We start from the raw sequence: 19,614 nt of genomic DNA, 5'->3' as shown, positions 1-19,614 counted from the left end.
GTGTAATTGGATTCTTGTGGTAATTCCACAGCTATCCACGTTAATGACCATAGGGCCTAAGACTTGAAAAGATGACATCAATTTTTGGAAATTTAAATATAAGATTTTGAAATTTAATTTTAAGTTTAATGTCCCAGGCCCCAGCGTTTACATTGAATAAATAGTGTTGTTACAAAATACCAAATCTAACAAGGAGTCACATGGCGGCACAATGAAAGAAAGTTTTTGACTGAATAACCCCTTTAAATACATTGAAGGAGCATTTAGTGCTCATATGACAGTAATGCTTGAAACATTTATGCAAAATCAATGTCAAGCTGTAACCAACAGAAAAAATAGCTTCAACCAGTGAAGAAAAGCATGTTCAGCAGTCAACCAAAGAAGATTTATCTGAAACACCAGAATCTGAATCAATAATGTGAGTGAGAACAGGCCTGCTAAAAAAAAGCCAAAAAAGTGACATCCCCCCAAAAAAAGAGTTCCACATGCTGAAATAGATATACTTGTTGAGGGGGCTATCCAAATATTTGCAAATGCTTTCTTTGCGACACTGGGGGACATATTCAAAACTGTCTGCGTCAAAAATTTGGCATTTTGCGCCATAAAAGTTTCAATCAGATATTCAAAGTGTTTTAAACTAAAATAATCCAAGGTTTACACTAGTCATGCCAGATTTGCTAAAGTAGCCAAGGTGATGTAAATTTCATGTTTTACATGATACTTTCATAGGGTGAGTGGCCATCTTACATCAAAATATTTAACACCATCTTTTTGCTAATGTAGAAATCAAAAAAAGAGTTGTTGATTTTTTTTTTTGGGGGGGGGGGAGGGGGGAGGAATTGCTATTGAATTAATAATTGAAATATAAATATTAATTATTGGCAAATTAAAAGTAATTTTTTTTTTTTAATGGTCACTGCTCCTATACTCATTTTACACCTAGACATGTTTCATCCACAAAGTTATCGCTTTTCTGGGACCTAGTAATCATGGAATAATACGTGAGATGCTTCTGCCACAATTTTCCAGTATTTACAGTTTGGCTCCAAACTGAGCCAAAAAGAAAAACTGGCACCAAACTTGGCGCACTCTCATATAGTTTTAAAGCAGCACAAGGGACCATTGAAAATTTGGGAGAAAAAAAAGTGTGATTGATTATTTGATTGATATTGCTGTAGACAGAAATTACAGAAGTTTTTGAATCGATATCGCTGTAAAAAATTTGCAGATGTGCAAATTTACATAGTAAAATGTGCCGTTTTTACCATTTTCTATTGATTTATGTAAAATCATGACAAAAATACATGCATTGCACTGCGAAGCCAAACATGCATCCACAATATATATAGTTTGAAAATACCTTCAGTAGTATTTTGCAGTGTCAGGTTTAAATACAAATACAATTATGCGCTTTTAAAAATGTCTTGTAATCTTTTTTTTTTTATCACTTTTGCTAAGCTGGAGTGCATTGTGTAACCCTCTGCTTACTTTGGTGTAAACTCTTATGAAAATTCAATGTGATTGTTTTGCGCCAAATATGTGTTGAAAAATGTGTTGCCTCACAGAGCTATTCACTATGCACTGCTGTATGCCTCCAAACACCTGGAATTGCCCTTTGCATTTTGCTTTACAAAGTTCTTTTGAATAGTAGTCCTATGGTTAGATTATCCAGAAGCTCTTAATAAATACATGTCTGCTGAAAGATAAATAAAGAGTTCTAGATGAATGATCATCTTCTGTAATTTTTTATTTTTTTTTGCAGGGAGCTGTGCCATTCCTTGTTGCTGCCACATCTGGCACTACAGTGTTAGGAGCATTTGATCCTCTGGATGGTATTGCAGACATCTGCGAGAAGCATAAACTTTGGTTCCATGTAGACGTAAGTTAATAGATGATTCTTTACTGTGGTGACATACTTTAAAAGAGTACTTCAAAATTAATAGAACATTCCCTTCTAAAATAGAGAGATCAAGTGTAAATATAAATCCTTGACTCATCCACTTGCATAGGAAAAATATGGCTGGAAAAAAACTCCCTCCGCTTCCAACATTAAAAAAGAAAATGTTACATTTTAAGATATTCCCCTTTAAGCAGCAATTAGAGATGAGCGAACTTACAGTAAATTTGATTTGTCACAAACTTCTCGGCTCGGCGGTTGCTGACTTTTCCTGCATAAATTAGTTCAGCTTTCCGGTGCTCCGGTGGGCTGGAAAAGGTGGATACAGTCCTAGGAAAGAATCTCCTAGGACTGTATCCACCTTTTCCAGCCCAAGGGAGCACCTGAAAGCTGAACTCCTTTATGCAGGAAAAGCCATCAACTGCCGAGCCGAGAAGTTCGTGACGAATCGAATTTACTGTAAGTTTGCTCATCTCTATTAGCAATCTATAGTTTGAATATTCAATTTGTTATGACTAGAGATTTATCTTGGATCAGTTTTCAGCAAATCTATCATATTTGTTATATATTCCAAATCAGAAACGCCCAGATTGTCTAGAGATTGTGCAAGCAAAATATGTGTAAGAACAGGGACTCCTATAAAAGGCAGGAGTTCCTGCTCCTGTACAATTTACTAAGTAGCTGGGCTGGATAAAGAGCATCTTGGCTAGTGAATAAAGTGAGTAGAAGCTGTGATGCATACAGAATTGCTTCTTACCTTTGGGCTGCTCTATGTACAGGAGCAGGGAAATAAGAAATTCAAAATGAAACAAAAAAAATTACAATTGTAATAAATACCCTTTTTTAAGGGAAATGCATGCTCCTTTAATTTGCTTATCTCCAGTTGTGGTCATTACCACACATTCTGTCTAGGTGATTTGTGTCAAACCTGACATCAACATTAAAACAGCGTTTGGCAAGTGTCATTGGTGGTTAAGGGTTTTGATTGGCTCCCTGTAATTCATTTTAACGGCAGCCCTTCTTATGGCCTGGGCACCCACTGTGATTGATATGCTTCTACGGTCTGCTATAGGCAGGCTGTATAAGCAGATCACCTATTGACTAGTTCAATGCAGTTGGTCGACCTAAGCAATCAAATGATTGCTCATACAAGTTCCAAGGAGAACTAAAAAAAAAAGTGCAAAAAAAAGTTCAAAACTAAATATGTTTTTAAAGATATAAAAAAAACTCACCATAATAAATTACCCTCTTCTCCAAATAAAAAAATATTATTTGGTGTCGCCATTGTGTAACATTATTGATGCCACAAGTGGAATCTGTAAACTAAATTCAAAATTTCAGAATTAAATTGAATTGATTTGATTTCTTTTTTGTCACATCATATCCACAAAGAAAATTTTATATAAAAAAAAACTAAAAACAAGGGGATAAAAAAATAAAAGTTATAGGGGGTCAAAACGGAGCATAAAAAAGTTCAACTGAAGAATCAAGATCAAACTAAAGAATCAAGATAACTTACCGTATATCACTTTGACCACATGATGAATGCATAAAAAAGAAGCCCCACAAATTATTTATTTCATAGATATTTTTTTTGTTTACATATTTGTCATTACAAAGTATGATTGGTCCCACTATAAACAAGTCCTTAGGACCTGTTAATAGAAAAACAAAAGATTTATGTTAATAAAAAGGCAAAAAGAAAAGAAAAGAAAAAGTAAAATGTAAAAATAGTTCATAACAAGAATTAATATAAGTTTATTTTTATATTTTATTACTTTATTATTTAATTACTGTAGGCATCATGGGGAGGATCAGCGCTATTGTCTCGAAAATATAGGAAGCTGTTACATGGTATCAGCAGGTTTGTGCCGATTTCTTCTTCTAACATTACATTTAATACTCTATCTGAATAGAAATGAATTTCATACCAGCAATCTGTGTTTATACATAGGGCTGATTCAGTAGCATGGAATCCTCATAAAATGCTAATGGCTGGGATACAGTGTTGTGCCCTACTGGTGAGAGACAATAAGGTGAGTCCAATATTATTGTTATAAGGGACATGTCTTCAGGTCGATAGCTATGTCTGATTTACTTTAAAGGGGTTCTCCGCTGCCCTGCCTTCCGGAGCACCGCTCGCAGCGTCCAGAAGTTTATTACTCCAAACGCTGTGTGCGGGTTTCCGTGTTCGAGGCCGCCCCCTTGTGACGTCACGCCCGCCCCCTCAACAAAAGTCTATGGGAAGGGGGCGTGACAGTGTGACGTCACGTGGGGGCGGCCTCGAACACAGAAGTCCGCACACAGAGTTCGGAGTAATAAACTTCCAGACGTTGCGAGCGGAGCTCCGGAAGGCAGGGCAGCGGAGAACCCCTTTAAAACAAGGACTAATAGAAAGCAAAAATGAGCAACTTTTTAGTTCTTCCCTTTATCATGCATTATTTTAAAAAGTTAATCTACATATATAAATCTAAGGCATATTTACTGGGACATGTAAACAAACCTCTGGGCTCTCAGGTATCAGGAGAACAGAGCATTGTGTGCCGGAATTTCTGGAGATCTACTATTTCAGTCTACCGGTATCCCACATGATCCCAGTTCTCCTCATAAGATATCATGCAAATTTGGCACATTCATTGGATTTACTATAAATATATATGATGGATATACCCTTTTGGCTTTTGATGGCCTATACTTAATTGGAAGTGTGCTGACACCCAGCACCTGCACGATCAGCTGACCAGTGCCAAAAATTAAACAGGAGCTGGAAGCCTCTTCTTCCTACAGTGTTTATAGTGGTAGAGTTGGGTTACTGCAGCACAGCTCACATTTACTTCAATAGTAGCTGCACTATAGTACCTCTGCAAGACCTTTACAAACAATGAACGGGGCCAAGGCTTCCAAATCCCATTTTTTTTTTTTTTTTTAGCAAATCTGTTTTTACATGTTGTTTTGGGTGGTTACATTGTTTATGGTCTGTAAATGTATTGTGTTTTCTACATAGGTTGGTAAATCCCTCCTTCAACTTTGCTCACAATGTTAAGCCATCCATGTCTCTTTTGATTTTTTATATTTAGAAACACTAAGGGGGAGATTTATCGAAACCTGTGCAGAGGAAGAGTGGTGCAGTTGCCCATAGCAACCAATCAGATTGCTTCTTTCATTTTCCACAGGCCTCTAAAGAGGCCTGTGGAAAATGAAGGAAGCAATCTGATTGGTTGCTATGGGCAACTGCACCACTCTTCCTCTGCACAGGTTTTGATAAATCTCCCCCTAAATGCATAAAACAACTTAGCATTTTTTTTTCAAATGAAAGGTTTTGCACATGCATTTGGACCCTTTCCCGCCTATCATGACAGTGTTGTGTTTACTTTAAAATGTTTAGTACTTGATGACAATTGCCTAGATCTCTGTCACATACATCTACATAATAAGCTCTCGTCTCACATCTCACAGTAAGGTACAGTGCACCATAAAAACTATCATTTTCATCTGCCACATTTCTGCTCAATTCCCCTGACAGAATCCTTCAAAAGTCATTTGGAGTCTTCAATGTTTACCTATCAGTGTGATTTGTTGTAATGAGACGAAAGGTTTTTCTAGTTTTTATTATTCCGGCACTTTCAACTTATTAGATAATGCAGAAAATAAATAGAATTGTCCATTAAAGCTGGTGACACACATCAAGCTTATCAAATCTGCTCATTTAAAAGCCTTCAAAGGCTGCAAATGCTAAAGAAGTGCTCCGTTAATTGTGGCACTTTGCTCTCCTCAATTTACACGAAGGCCACTATATATTTAGCGTCTCTAGCAATCACATTGTGTATGTTTTATTTTTTTTATTTTTTTGCTAGCTGCAGTTTTCTTTCTCATAGGAACACATTTAGCTTTGCTACTCCTTGATATATTTGCTCTTAAAGGGGTACTCCGGTAAAAAAAAAAAAAATTATTCAGATCAACTGGTGCAAGAAAGTTAAACAGATTTGTAAATCACTTCTATTTAAATATCTTAACCCTTTTAGTACTTATCAGCTGCTGTATACTACAGATATACTACAGAGATATTTGTGAAGTACTGTAACAGTGAGCGCTCCGGTCCCCTCCTCTGTACCGGAGCGCTCGCTGCCTCGGCCTCTGCCTGCTGTTCCCCGGCGTGTCCTGATCAGACATGCTGACCGAGAGCACAGGGATTCCTCCGGCGGGGTTGCGGTTAATGTGGCGGCTGATCACCGCACGTGCGCCGCATCCCGTTCCTCCTCACCTGCAGCTCCGTCCTCGTGTGCTGCCTCTGTCCCCCGGAGCGCGTGGCCCCGCTCCTTAGGGCACGCACGCCGGCTTCATGAGATTAAAAGGGCCAGTGCACCATGAATTGGTGCCTGGTCCTCACTGTTCTATAAATGTCTCCTGCCCCTTCCTGCCCTCGCCGAATCTTTAGTGCCTTGTGCCTAGTGAAAGCATTCCCTCTGTTCAGTGTTGCCCTTGCCTGTTGCCGAACCGTTGCCTGTGACTACCGCTAGTGAACCTGTGCTGCCTGCCCTGACCTGTTGCCTGACTATCTCCTGTGAACCTGTGCCACCTGCCCTGACCTCTGCTACATCCTACTATGCTTCTGCCTGCTCCTCCTGTACCGCGCCATTCTCAGCTACCAGAGGGGTAGCTTATCAGGTGGAACGACCTGGGGGCTACCTGCCGCAGCAAGACCATTCCGCTTTGCGGCGGGCCCTGGTGAAGACCAGTAGTCCCTTACACTCAAATTCCCCTGGTACGGCCCACGTCATCGCCCCTCTGGTTCAGTGGATCCACCTCCTGTCTCCTGACCGGTACGTTACAAGTACTTTCCAGCCTGACAACAGTGCTCTCTGCTGACACCTCTGTCTGTGTCAGGAACTGTCCAGAGCAGGAGAGGTTTTCTATGGGGATAGAATTCTAATCTGGACAGTTCCTGACACGGACAGAGGTGTCAGCAGAGAGCACTGTTGTCAGACAGAAAATAAATTCACAAATGTATCTGTTTTATACAGCAGCTAATACATACTGGAAGGATAAAGATTATTTTGATGGAAGTAATTTACTAATCTGTTTAACTTTCAGGCACCAGTTGATTTGGAAACATTTGTTTTCTACTTGTTTCCACCGGAGTTCCCTTTTAAGCTGGACTGACACACAGCATGGTGATTGCTCATTAGGCGGGCTATGGTTTTCAGAGAGCGATAGAGAGCTATAGATGGTGGGAAACATTACAGCAGCAAGAACCCAGGCGGATTATGACAAACTGCAATATCTTGTAGCTTTGTTAGCCAATCTTGCCCTTGTCTTTAGGTAAAGAGCGCAATCACTCTTGGAAACCTGTGCTGAGATTTAGATAGATTGAAATGTTTATTTGTGACATGGTTCGCTGCCTGCTTAAAATGCTAGGCTTCAGGTTTACTGCTATCTATGCCTTCACTTCAAAGTGCACAGGCAAACAGAGCATTCTGTAAACTTCTCAGATATCACAATTCCAATATTTCCTTTATATATCTTGTGTTTACTCCCGCAAAGTAATTTAACATTTTCAGTTTTTAAGACACAATTCCGTACTTCAGCACCTGCTAAATATTTATATGATTCTGTGGCAGGTGCAGGGATTTCTACTTTCAAATGACAGTGACAGAAATCCCTATAACAAATTTGCTGAGCCTCAACGAACCCTTATTGTGGTTGCCATCTATTTTTTTTTATATAACAATATTATATTAGAAGAGTCTTTCTGATGGAAGGTCGTTGCTGTTAGCTTGTTGTCATACCACAGGTAAATGTACCTGGAAAATAAGTTTATTAGCATGGAGTTTTTTACGAGAGTTTTTCTTTTTACTATTTCATTTTGCCAACTCCACCTCCTATTTGTTTTACCTTATTCATGATTTTAGCGCTTTTGGACAAATTAGACATTTTCCTAAAGCTGGAATATTATTTACTTCTTTTTTATAGTGATGTAATATGCCCGAAATATATGCACCAAACAAGGACATGACCACTATGCCGCGGTCAGCTATTAACCCTTTAGATCGTGGCTGTCAAAGCTGACAGCGACATTTAAAGGGACCTTTAAATAGTCCCTGGTGGTCCAGTAGGGAGGATCGCCCCTACTGAGCAATCCACTTCTGAGGTAGCCAGAGGGCTTACCTCTCCTCCAGCACTGGTCCTGGCTATGTGATTGACAGGCCCAGACTGGCCTATCGGGATATTGGGAATTTTCCCGGTGCGCCGCTTTTGAGATGTGGCTGCGTGCATTTTTTTCCCTTCCGGCGGCCGCAAGGGCAGGATCATCATTGGTACTCATGGAGCGCCTGCTCCGGGCCCCATAGTAACAGAGCAGAGTGGAGCAGTGAGGAGGACGCGCTCGCATGGGAAGTGACCAATGGCACGTCATCTTCAGTATTCCGACCAAGCCTCCAGGGTCACGATCTGCTGCTATGGCCTATGGGCCATAGCAGTAGATAGAGACCCCGGAGCAGTGGTCGGAATACTGAATTGAGGCAGTAAACAGGCATACAGCCTCCAGCCATACACTGTATATGGCTGAAGGCTGTATGTCTGTGGGGGAACTGTACTGCACCTAATGTGGGGGACTTTACTGCACCTAATGTGGGGACTATATTGCACCTAATGTGGGGGACTATACTGCATCTAATGTGGGGGAGCTATACTCCACCTAATGTGGGGGACTATACTGCATCTAATGTGGGGGAGCTATACTGCACCTAATGAGGGAGACTATACTGCACCTAATGTGGGGGAACCATACTGCACCTAATGTGGTGAACTATACTGCCAACCGAATGTGGGGGACTATACTGCACCTAATGTGGGGGACTATACTGCACCTAATGTGGGGGAACCATATTGCACCTAATGTGGGGAAACTATACTGCACCTAATGTGGGGAAACTATACTGCACCTAATGTGGGGAAACTATACTGCACCTAATGTGAGGAAACTATACTGCACCTAATGTGGGGAAACTATACTGCACCTAATGTGGGGAAACTATACTGCACCTAATGTGGGGAAACTATACTGCACCTAATGTGGGGAAACTATACTGCACCTAATGTGGGAGACTATACTGCACCTAATGTGGGGGACTATACTGCACCTAATGTGGGGGAACTATATTTTACCTTTTATGAATAAGAAAATGACGACGTGCTGGTATAAAGACGCAACACTATGGGGCTGGTATGCAATTTTTTCCATGGCTGGTTTTCACACCCAGTCCGGCCCTGATGATTGATAGAGCCTGGCTGGAGCAGATTTTATAAATCGAGCAGAGGGCACACAGATCAATAGAGTTCTATGGAACTACATTGATCTGTATGAGGAATATAATGAACCCTCCTAAAATCGCCTCAGGGACAATAAAGTGTAAAAAAGTTTATTAGAATAAAAAAACACTCATTAACTCTTTCCATATTAAAAGTTTAAATCACTTCCCTTTTCCCTGATTGCATATAAAAATATGTAATCATAATAAAAATAAACATGTGGTATCGCCGCACGTGTAAATGTTCAAACTGGAAAAATGTCATGTTAATTAAGCCGCACGTTCAATGCCGTATAAATAAAAAAATACCAAAGTTCAAAATTGCGTATTTTTGGTCACTTTGTATACCCTAAAAGATGTATCAAAACCGATAAAAAAAAGTCCCATGAAAACAAAAAAGGTACCAATGAAAACTACAGATCATGGCGCAAAAAATTAGCCCTCTTATATTCTGGTAGACGAAAAAATTAAAAAGTTATAGTAGTCTGAAAAGGATATTTTTAAACATACAAATTTTTGTGCATAAAGTTATAATTTTTGAACAGAAGTAAAACAAAATCAAACCTATATAAGTTACGTATCATTTTAACAGTATGGACCTACAGAATAAAAATTAGGTGTCATTTTTAACAAAAAGTGCTCTGAGGAGAAGCTGAAGCCCCCAAAAGTTACATAATGCTGCTTTGTTTTTGTTTTTTATTGATCCCCACAAATATTTTTTTATGGCTTTGCCATAGATTTTGTGGTGAAATTATTGATGTTATTACAAAGTAAAATTGAAGGCACAAAAAACAAGCCCTCATATACATCTGTAGGTGGAAAATTGAAAGTGTTATGATTTTTAGAAGGTGGAGGAAAAAACTAAAGTTCAAAAATGAAAAAAAAACTGTGGTCCTTAAGGCGTTAAACATGTAACAAAGTTTTTCCACAATTGGACTTCCGATACCAGTGTGGGCATGTGAGCAGCTAGGGTAGAGAGCTCCCACTGTCATTGGCAACAGTCAGAAAAAGCTGCCGAAAGACATTGTCAGGCCTCTCATGGCATTGGATGATGCAGATCTCCTTGTGAGTGGCAGAGCATAGACTGATTGGCATGGATCTTGTCCCCTAGCCAGTACATTCAGTCTCCCCTGTCCTCAGATGTTACCTTGTACTATAGTTCCTTATCTGGAGAAGTGATGAAGCAATGAAGGAACATTGAGGGGAAATTATAAATCTGTTTAGACTGTTATTTTTCTCTAAATTTGTTGCAGAAAAAGTTGCAGGCTGACGTTTTGTTTTACTTGTTTGCATGTTTGTATCAGTTTTTATGCCCCATGATACACTTTCTTTGGTCTCTAAAACAGTGCATGTACCTTGTATGTGTGGTGATGACTGTCTGCATGTCCCACCCCCGCCTGGCATCAGTTCCTCCTATGAAATATTGGTCTCCATTTATTCCAATCTCTTAACTATCCATGCTGGGGAATATCTCATGGAATATAACAGGACTTTATTTCCCAAACAAGAGAGTAGGGATTTAACACCATTTAAAACATTTCTGGCCTGACATTTTACAGAGGACATATCTCACAGGAGGACTTCTGTAGATCTCGGGGGCTCTGGGTGGGTCAGGTTTTAGCTTATCATTCTGGGGTGCTTACTTTAATATATAAATTGTTTCCATGCACATTAGTATCCCACAATGCAGATGCCGTGTTGTCTAAGATTCCCTGTGGGCACCTTAGCATAAATAATGTTTATGCTCCCACAGGAGACCATAGATCCTTTTTTAATAAACTGGCAGGGCAGGCTAAGCAGCATGAGGTGTCCAGGAAGGTGTGTGTGTGTGTGTGTAGAAGGGGGTTGAACACAGTGTGAGCAAACATATTTGCCAATGAACAAACTGATGGCCTTTTGTAGGCTATATGTACATTGTAGGCTATATGTACATTGTAGGCTATATGTACATTGTAGGCTATATGTACATTGTAGGCTATATGTACGTTATCGCACTCTTTCAGAACTGTCAGTGTGCCACGCTAAGGTAAATTCCTTCCTTACTGTAATTCTCACTGCGGTACAAATGTTGAACCACAGTCACAATACTATCTAGATGTAGTGGATCATCATGTTCCTGTACTACTGGGCTCTGTGACCTGACATAGATAGGATATACCCCTCAAAATGAATTGTCAATCATCCTCATGTAATAAAGCAATATCTTATTTCACCTGCTCATAATCGATTTCTATCACCTTCAACACTCATATAGTGGTTCCCCTGCGCTTGTAAAAAAAATAATGATAATAATAATAAATAAATAAATAAAAATCCTTGACCTGATGTAATGGCCCTGAGGGATGCCTACTAAGCAACATTACCCACGCTTACCCCAGAACAGGATTCCCTGAATGCTAACAATTCCCGGAAAAAATTTCACAGTTTGGAAACCCAGAATCCCCTTCTGCAGTGTGGTAGGAACTCTGGAAGTTTAGGGGCATTGTGATAGCAGAATTTGATAGACCAGGAGCAAAAATAATGGTATCTATATAGGGGGCTTAGACACATGTTTTATTTATCCTTTTCTCATATGTATTTTCTTTACCAGGCCTGCTATTCTACGTGACTGCACTTGAATATCAGACACATATGCTAAATTACACTATAGGCACTTCCCCAGGACACTATTGCAGAGTTATTCCTTTAAAGTGGATCTTAAGCATCTATTAGATTGTTGGGCTACAATTTGCAAATGTATTATCAATGAAAGACGTAGGAGGTCATATTTTAGATTGGCCCATTCAGCATTATCTGATTTTAACAACCTATCGTCCTCCTCCTTCCTGGACATGATTATTGCTTGTCCCAAATGTCAGGCACCTTCAAAGAATCTATGGTATGGGGTCTTGGAATGTGCCCACAAAGTCACTTATTGGAGGATGATAGTGGATAGGTGTAACGCCCCAAAGGGTACAAGCCCCCTAAAGATTTTACTTTGGGCAAAATTAGTGAGCAGAATCTAAGTATTACCTGATTATACCTTGATAATCACCATTTCCCGTAGTCGACAATCCGGGTCATACACTGATCAGAAACACAGATCACCAGGACAGAACACCTTTTCTAGTAGTAAACTACACAATTGCTTAGGCTACAGGAGATAGGTAGAATAACCATATAAATGTGGTGCCTAAAAGGAATTGGTGAGTGAAACTTTTTGAAGAAGTGCACACAGACTCATTAAAGGAGATATCCGAAAAACTTATCCCCTCTCCTTTACGGGGCCCGGACAGCCCACTGGAAGGGGGGGGGTGTTGAGCCCAGCACGAAGCGGCAGCTGACACGCCCCCTCAATACAACTCTATGGCAGAGCCGGAGCGCTGCCTTCGGTAATCTCCGGCTCTGTCATAGAGTTGTATTGAGGGGGCGTGTCAGCCGCCGCTTCGTGCGGTGGTCAACACGCGCTATCTGGCCAGCGAGCCAAGGCCCCATACAGGAGATCACGGTGGGCCCTAACGGTCGGACCCCCCGCAATCTGAAACTTATCCCCTATCCTTAGGATAGGGGATAAGTTGTTTTTTTTTTTTTTTTTACCACTGGACTACCCCTTTAAGGTACAGTTTGCCCCTAGAGGACAAAACAGGAACTGCAGCAGTGGTAGAAGCAGCAAGAGTGAGTCCAGAGGAGGGAGCTAGAGGCCTACAGTGGAGATGTGAAGCAGAGAATGCGGCTGGTGAGTGCCAGGACACATAATATGCCAGTGGATGCCAACTGCCAGCATTACAATAGACATAAGAGTAAGGAGACAACTTAATTATTTTACAGATGGAAATATTTTATTAAAACCCATTTTTCAGTTCCAGAAAACTGGAGACTATACCAGAGACTATAATTTGCACACAATGGTATTGATGATGGTTTTTTTTTCTGCAATTTGCACCTCTTGTATACATCTTTTCTACCCTGTTTTATTGCCCCTGGTGGTAGTAAGGTTACAGAGGATCTAACAACAGTCTTAAAGGGGTTATCCACCATAAGGTGATTTTAGTATGTACCTGGCAGACAGTAATGGGCATGCTTAGGAAGGATCTGCGCTTGTCTTGGGGCTAAATGGCTATGTCATGAGATTACCATAACACTGTGGCTAGCTTCTTGCGAACTGGTATTTCCTGTTTGACTTTTTTTTTTTTACTACAAATCACATAGTGCCATTTTTCACCCTCCCACACATCAGCCACCCCACCCATTGAAACAAAAGATCTGTGGTTTTCAATCAGGGTGTCTACAGCTGTTGCATTAGTTGCAGATTGATCCCTCCACCCATTGAAGAAGACAGGCTCCCTGTCATCAGCTGACTAGTGAGTCAGGTCTCAGCCGCATTGCAAGCTGGGAAAAATCTGAGACAACAGTCATTTTGTATGCTGATAAAAATAAATAGTGGGGTGAAAATCACAGAAGAATTGTGAGAAAACCGTCACACACATGTACAGACACTAGATTATGAACTACACTAACTTTACAGCCTTTGTAGCATAGTCAAATAAAAAAAATCCTGGAATACCCCTTTAAGCCGTCTAAATTGCTGACAGCCCTATACGGTAGGTGGGAAAAGAGTGCAATGATACTTGCTGTTTCAGTCATGCAACTTCTTTGTTACATATCCTGGCCACAGCAAGTGACTAAGAGTTGGTCTCCTTGTGTCTATGTACTGAACTTTGGTTAAGCTTTGCTTTCTGCAATGCAACTTCACTTTACAGCTCCCATTCATGGTTCATCTATACTTTTAGCTGCATCACTGGGTCAGTTTAAAGGGGTACTCTGCCCCTGGGCATCTTATCACCTATCCAAAGAACAGATGTCTGATTGCGGGGGATCCGGCCACTAGGACCCCCGGCGATCTGTGGGCTGGCACCCCGGCATTCTGAATATACTTGTTTAGAACGCTGGGTTCATGAAGCAGTGGTCGTAACATAATGCCATTCCACCTCCATTCATGTTTATGGGATGGGGCATGTCGAGTGACCACAGCCGTCACGCCCCCTCACATAGACATAAATGGAGGGGGCATGGGGGTCCCAGGGTGGAGTACCCCTTTAAGGGAATCTGTCACCGATTTTGTGCTGTTCTGTCTGACGGCAGTATACAATAGTGATAGAGATCCTGTTGCAGAGCTGCCTCAATTACTTTGTTTCTTGTATTCATTTCTATTAATTCATTGTTTCTGAGCTGCAGGGCATTCTAGTGATGTAGTCCAGTGTATTTATGAAGAGATTGCGTACATACTGCTATGCTCACACATCACATACAATTATGTTCAAAATGATTTCAAAAGAAATATTTAAAAAATGGAATGTTACATTAAGTAATCTTTGCTAATTTCACTGAAACCGGCTTTTGCTTGACAATGGAAATAAGTGCAATAGCTTCATGATGCATTTCATTACTGGGACTGGAGCTATAAATAAGAATGCATTTTAAGCTTTGTATCCATTTGCTAACCATTTTCCTTGGAGGGGAAGGTGGAATATATATATGTATATATATGTGTATATATATATATATATATATATATATATATATATATATATATATATATATATATACATATCTCCAAACAAAATTGTTTTCAGTATGGGCTGTTGTGTGTGTTGTGTGTGTACATGAGGAGCAGCACTATTTCTGGTCTTGTTTATTGCATGGTTTTAATCAAATTTCTGCTCTGCAAGCTTCATCAATAATTTTTTAGTTGTTCCTGAGTTGGTGGGTGAAGCCTAACGTACACTATAATGCCCGTGTGAGGTGCAGAACTGCGCCCCGTGCAATGTTACGTTGTTCGCTCCCCTCAGATGTTTAGAGATTTCCGAACATACAGTGTGGGGAGGGGAAGGCAGAAATGGGCAGGACGCAGTTCTGCACCTCCCTCAGCCCCGTACACATCTCCCTCCTCGCCCCTCCCTCAGGAGGAGGACATATATTCTCACAGCCCCACTCCTGGATGGAGATTTTGACAGCTGGGAAAATCTACATCAAGGGGCTGTGGGAATCTACGTCCTCCTGAGGGAGGTGCATGGAAATATACGTCCAGGAGCGGGGCTGTGAAAATCTCTACTTGTGGTTGTGTGACTGAGCCATTGTGTAAATCTACGTCCAGGGGGCTGTGCACCTCCCTCGGCAGGAGAGGGATTCTCACATCCCCCTGGACGTAGATTTTCACAGCTTTCAAAATCTCAATCCAGGAGAGGGGCTGTGAAAATCTAGATCCTCCGTCTGTGGGACGGGTACAGCTCCACCTTAAAACCTTAAAACTGCATGGGGCACAGTTCTGCACCTCACACGGGCTGTCAACAGTAAGCAGACATGGGCAGTGACAGCTCTAGCTATTTTATTAAAACAAATGCATGAAACAAAGTAAGCGCTGGAATAAGACTCTTTGACACTACTTTATTTTTCCCTCAGTGCAGCATAACCTGAATGAGAGGTCCCATTTAACCCCTTGAAGACACAGCCCATTTTGGCTTTTTTAGTTTTTTTCTCCTAACCTTCTAAGAGCCATAACTATTTTATATTTCCATTCACAGACACCTGTGAGGGTTTTTTTTTTTGGCGTGACCAATTGTACTTTGTACTGACATCATGCATTTTACCATAAAATGTACAGCAAACCCCAAAAAATATTATTTGTGTGAGGATACTGAAAAGAAAACCAAAATTCTACAAATTTTGAAGGGTTTTGTTTTTACCCTGTACTCTTGTAAACATTTATATGTTTTCTTTATTATGGTGGGGTCAATACAATTAAAATGATACCCATGTTTAGTGTTGCTCACAAATATTCGCAATTCAAATATTCGTCGCGAATATCGGATATTTGCGAATTCGCAAATATTACGAATTTTGCTATTCAAATTCGCTATTACGAATATTTATCTTTTTTTCAAACTGTTTTAAAAACTGAGCACATTGCAGGGATCTCATTCGACTGATAAATGCAATGCATGTATCATTTCATTAAAGACCCAGGGATGAGACTGTGAGGCGAAAGGTTTATGCATGCGAATATTCGTGGAAATTATGCCCTACTTATGCCTGTGAGCCAATGAGAGTTCTGCAAGCACAGTTGTCAGAGCTTAGCAACGTCCCTAGCAACGTCCCTCGCATGATGTTATAGCGCGTATGCGCAGACGAGCGAAATTTCGCTATTAATTTCGCATTCGCAATAGAGAAATTTTGCAATTCAAAAAAACGTCATAAATATAACAAATATTCAAATTTCATATTCGCGAAATATTGCGAAATCGAATATGGCATATGCTGCTTATCACTACCCCTGTTTACATTCTTTTCTATTACTGTACTGTTTTTAAAAATGCTAATTTTTTTTCACAAAATAAGAATGTTTAAAATTGCCCTATTTTGACCATCTATAACGTTATCATTTTTCCACATACGGGGCTGTATGAGGGATGAGTTTTTGCTCCATGATTTGCATTTATTTTTTTTTTTTTTTTTTTTTGTACCACTAATGTGTATATTTGTGTATTTTATTATTATTTTGGAATGTGATGTGACCAAAACTTTTTTTTTTTTTTTTTACATTTACACCATTCACCATACAGGATCATTTACATTATATTTTGATAGTTTAGACATTTATGCACACTATGATACCAAATATTTTTATTAATTTTTTTTATGCTTTTATAAGTAAAATGGGGAAAAGGGGTGATTAAAATTTTTATTGGGGGAAGGCTGTTTTCACGTTTTTTTTTCTTTTTTTTTTTTATAAGAGCTGCAGACACTGCAGGATAACAGTATAAAAACAATGTGCCTGAGGTTTATAGTGGGGGAGGCTTATAAAATCACCTTTTTCATTTCTCAGTCATGTGTCAAGAAGGTGGGGTCAAACTGCTCAGATGCCAAATCTTGGCACATCTCTTCACTTGCTCTCACCTCCCTGCCCCTACTTGACTGACATACAGGGCTTTTTAGTTTGTGTTTGTTCAGAATGGAGGGTTCTGATGAATTAAAAAAAAAAAAACTACTTACTTTGTTCTGAAAAATACTAAAGAAAAAAAAAGGTTAGACTTCATTCCTTTCCTTAAAGACCACTTACCCTTTGTAAACCATTGCATGGATTTTAATAAATTCCTTTAAATTCCCCAGTGTCAAGAGTGGCACTTGATGCAGCATTTGGTTTTATCTAAACGAGGTCTCATCTCTTTGTTCCTAAATTGAATAGATTGAACAGCACAGTATGAGATGGAGCTTTCTATTATATCCATGTAACAATATTTGTATGAACAAACACTCTGTAAATGTTTATTTATCCATAGATTATTGCTAAAAGTAACACTTTGGCCTTTCTTACAATTCTGAGATATTCAACTTTCAAAGCTCAACATGTTTTTCTCACTGTTATCTATTAGAAAGTTCCTACTTTCATTGCTCAGTTCTCCGTTGAACTCGGAATTGTGTGAGTGAATGACAAGCTGCATCATTCCCTCCCACAGAGAGAAAAAGCGTAGAAATAATTTTGTAGACTAAAATATATACAGCTCCCTCTAGCAAGGTGACTGCCACATCATCCAAAAACATAAGCAACAACAACAATAACAAAAAAAGTGTACATTGTGCAGTTACGGGGCTATACCCATTGCAAGGGCCAGGGGCGTAGCTAGAAACCGCAGGGCCCTGGTGCGAAAAATTGCCCTGGGCCCCTCAACCACCTGATGACCCACTTTCCCAATCCGGGATGACCCCCTTACCAGGCCTTGGCCGCACAAAGATATCAGTGACTACAGCACTGATGGGACACCAGCTCTTTCAGCTGTTGTAAAGCTATAACTCCCATCATGTCTGTAGAGCATCAGGCATTATGGGAATTGTACTTTTGCAACAGCTGGAGAGCCAAGCATGGGTACAGCCATCATCACTGCGGACATTACAAGTGATTCCAGCTGATGAGACAGTCAGAAGAATATACAAAGTGACCTGAGTGACGTCTTCTCTGTTGTCTTTCCTTTTCTTCTTCAATTGGTCCAGACGTCAGGACTTCTTCCAGCTACATCTTCTCTGCAGAGTCCACCCGGACATCATTGTTTGCTCACTTTGTCAGTAGATCCTCATCCTCCGCATAAAAACAAAATCATTATAATCCTGCCAAATACTTTACACCCTGAATATAATACTGCCACACACTATACCCCCTGAATATAATACTGCCACACACTATGCCCCTGAAATATAACCCTGCCACACACTATATCCCTGAATATAATACTGCCACACTCGGTACTCTCTGAATATAATAATATCACATACTGAGCCCTCTGAATATAATACTGCCACATACTGTACCTTCTGAATATAATACTGCCCAACACTATTATAATACTGCCAAACTGTGCCCATGAATATGATACTACCACCACTGTAGCCTGTGAATATAATACTGCCACACACTGCCCCTCAACAAAAATCCACAAAATATAACCCTGCTATACACTGTACCCTCTGAATATAACCCTGCCACAAACTGTGATAATAATAATAATAATAATAATAATGTCCTCAGACAGTTTCTTCTCAGTTTAGCTGAATCCAACGTGTCCTCCTCCTGGCTCCTTTGTTCCACCCCCCCCCCCCCCCCTCTAAAACTTCTAAGTCCTCTCCATGCTCCATTAACCCCACCCCACCATGTCCTCCTACATGCTCCTCTTCCCCTCTCCCTAGACCCCCAGATTCCGCTCCAGGCTCCTCTGCCCCACTCCCCAGAGCTTAATACCCAACCTGTACCCAATCACCCCCTGGCCCCTCACCCCTCCGCATTGATGTACAGTATATGTATTTATGTATGATAGATGTGTATGTGACTGGTGTATGTGTGGTCGATTTGTATATGTATGATGATAGATGTAAGATACATCTACACATCATACACCCATATATCATACACATACAAATCTATCATACATACACACACCTATCATACATACACACATTTATCATTCATACATACATATATCATACACACATCCATCATACATACATCTATCATACATACACACATCCGTCATACATCATAAATACACACACATACGTCATACATACATCTATCATACATACACACATCTGTCATACATACATACATACATACACACATTCTATAATACATACACACATCCCCAACTTCTCACCCTCCTGGAGATCAGCACCATGGCCTGCCCCTCACCAGGTGCTGGGGATGCAGCGAGTCAGAGGAGATAATACAGCTGGTGACTGTAGGGGATAGAGTGGAGCAGAGGCTGCTGCTTTTTCTGCAGATGTTGTGGATGTAGAGGCAGTCGCAGGCAGGGACTTGTCAGGGGCTTGGAGCAGATGTGCTTACATACATACTGACACATCAATCATACATGCATACATACAGAC

General features: G+C 40.3%; 1 protein-coding gene across 2 annotated transcripts in view; it reads left to right on the top strand.

The window, feature by feature from the left end:
* GADL1 (glutamate decarboxylase like 1) overlaps positions 1-19,614 on the top strand; it is a 384,680-nt gene that overhangs the window by 176,258 nt on the left and 188,808 nt on the right. For both annotated transcript variants that reach the window (XM_056520082.1, XM_056520083.1), the window contains exons 9-11: positions 1,763-1,879; positions 3,697-3,761; positions 3,852-3,933. In XM_056520082.1, coding sequence (XP_056376057.1) covers positions 1,763-1,879; positions 3,697-3,761; positions 3,852-3,933 — 264 coding nt within the window. The remainder of the gene's footprint in view (positions 1-1,762; positions 1,880-3,696; positions 3,762-3,851; positions 3,934-19,614) is intronic.

Source organism: Hyla sarda, chromosome 5 (genome assembly GCF_029499605.1).
Source record: "Hyla sarda isolate aHylSar1 chromosome 5, aHylSar1.hap1, whole genome shotgun sequence".
Taxonomy (NCBI): Eukaryota; Metazoa; Chordata; class Amphibia; order Anura; family Hylidae; genus Hyla; species Hyla sarda.
The sequence above is the reverse complement of the archived record's forward strand: the minus strand, read 5'-3'. Positions and strand labels throughout refer to the sequence as shown.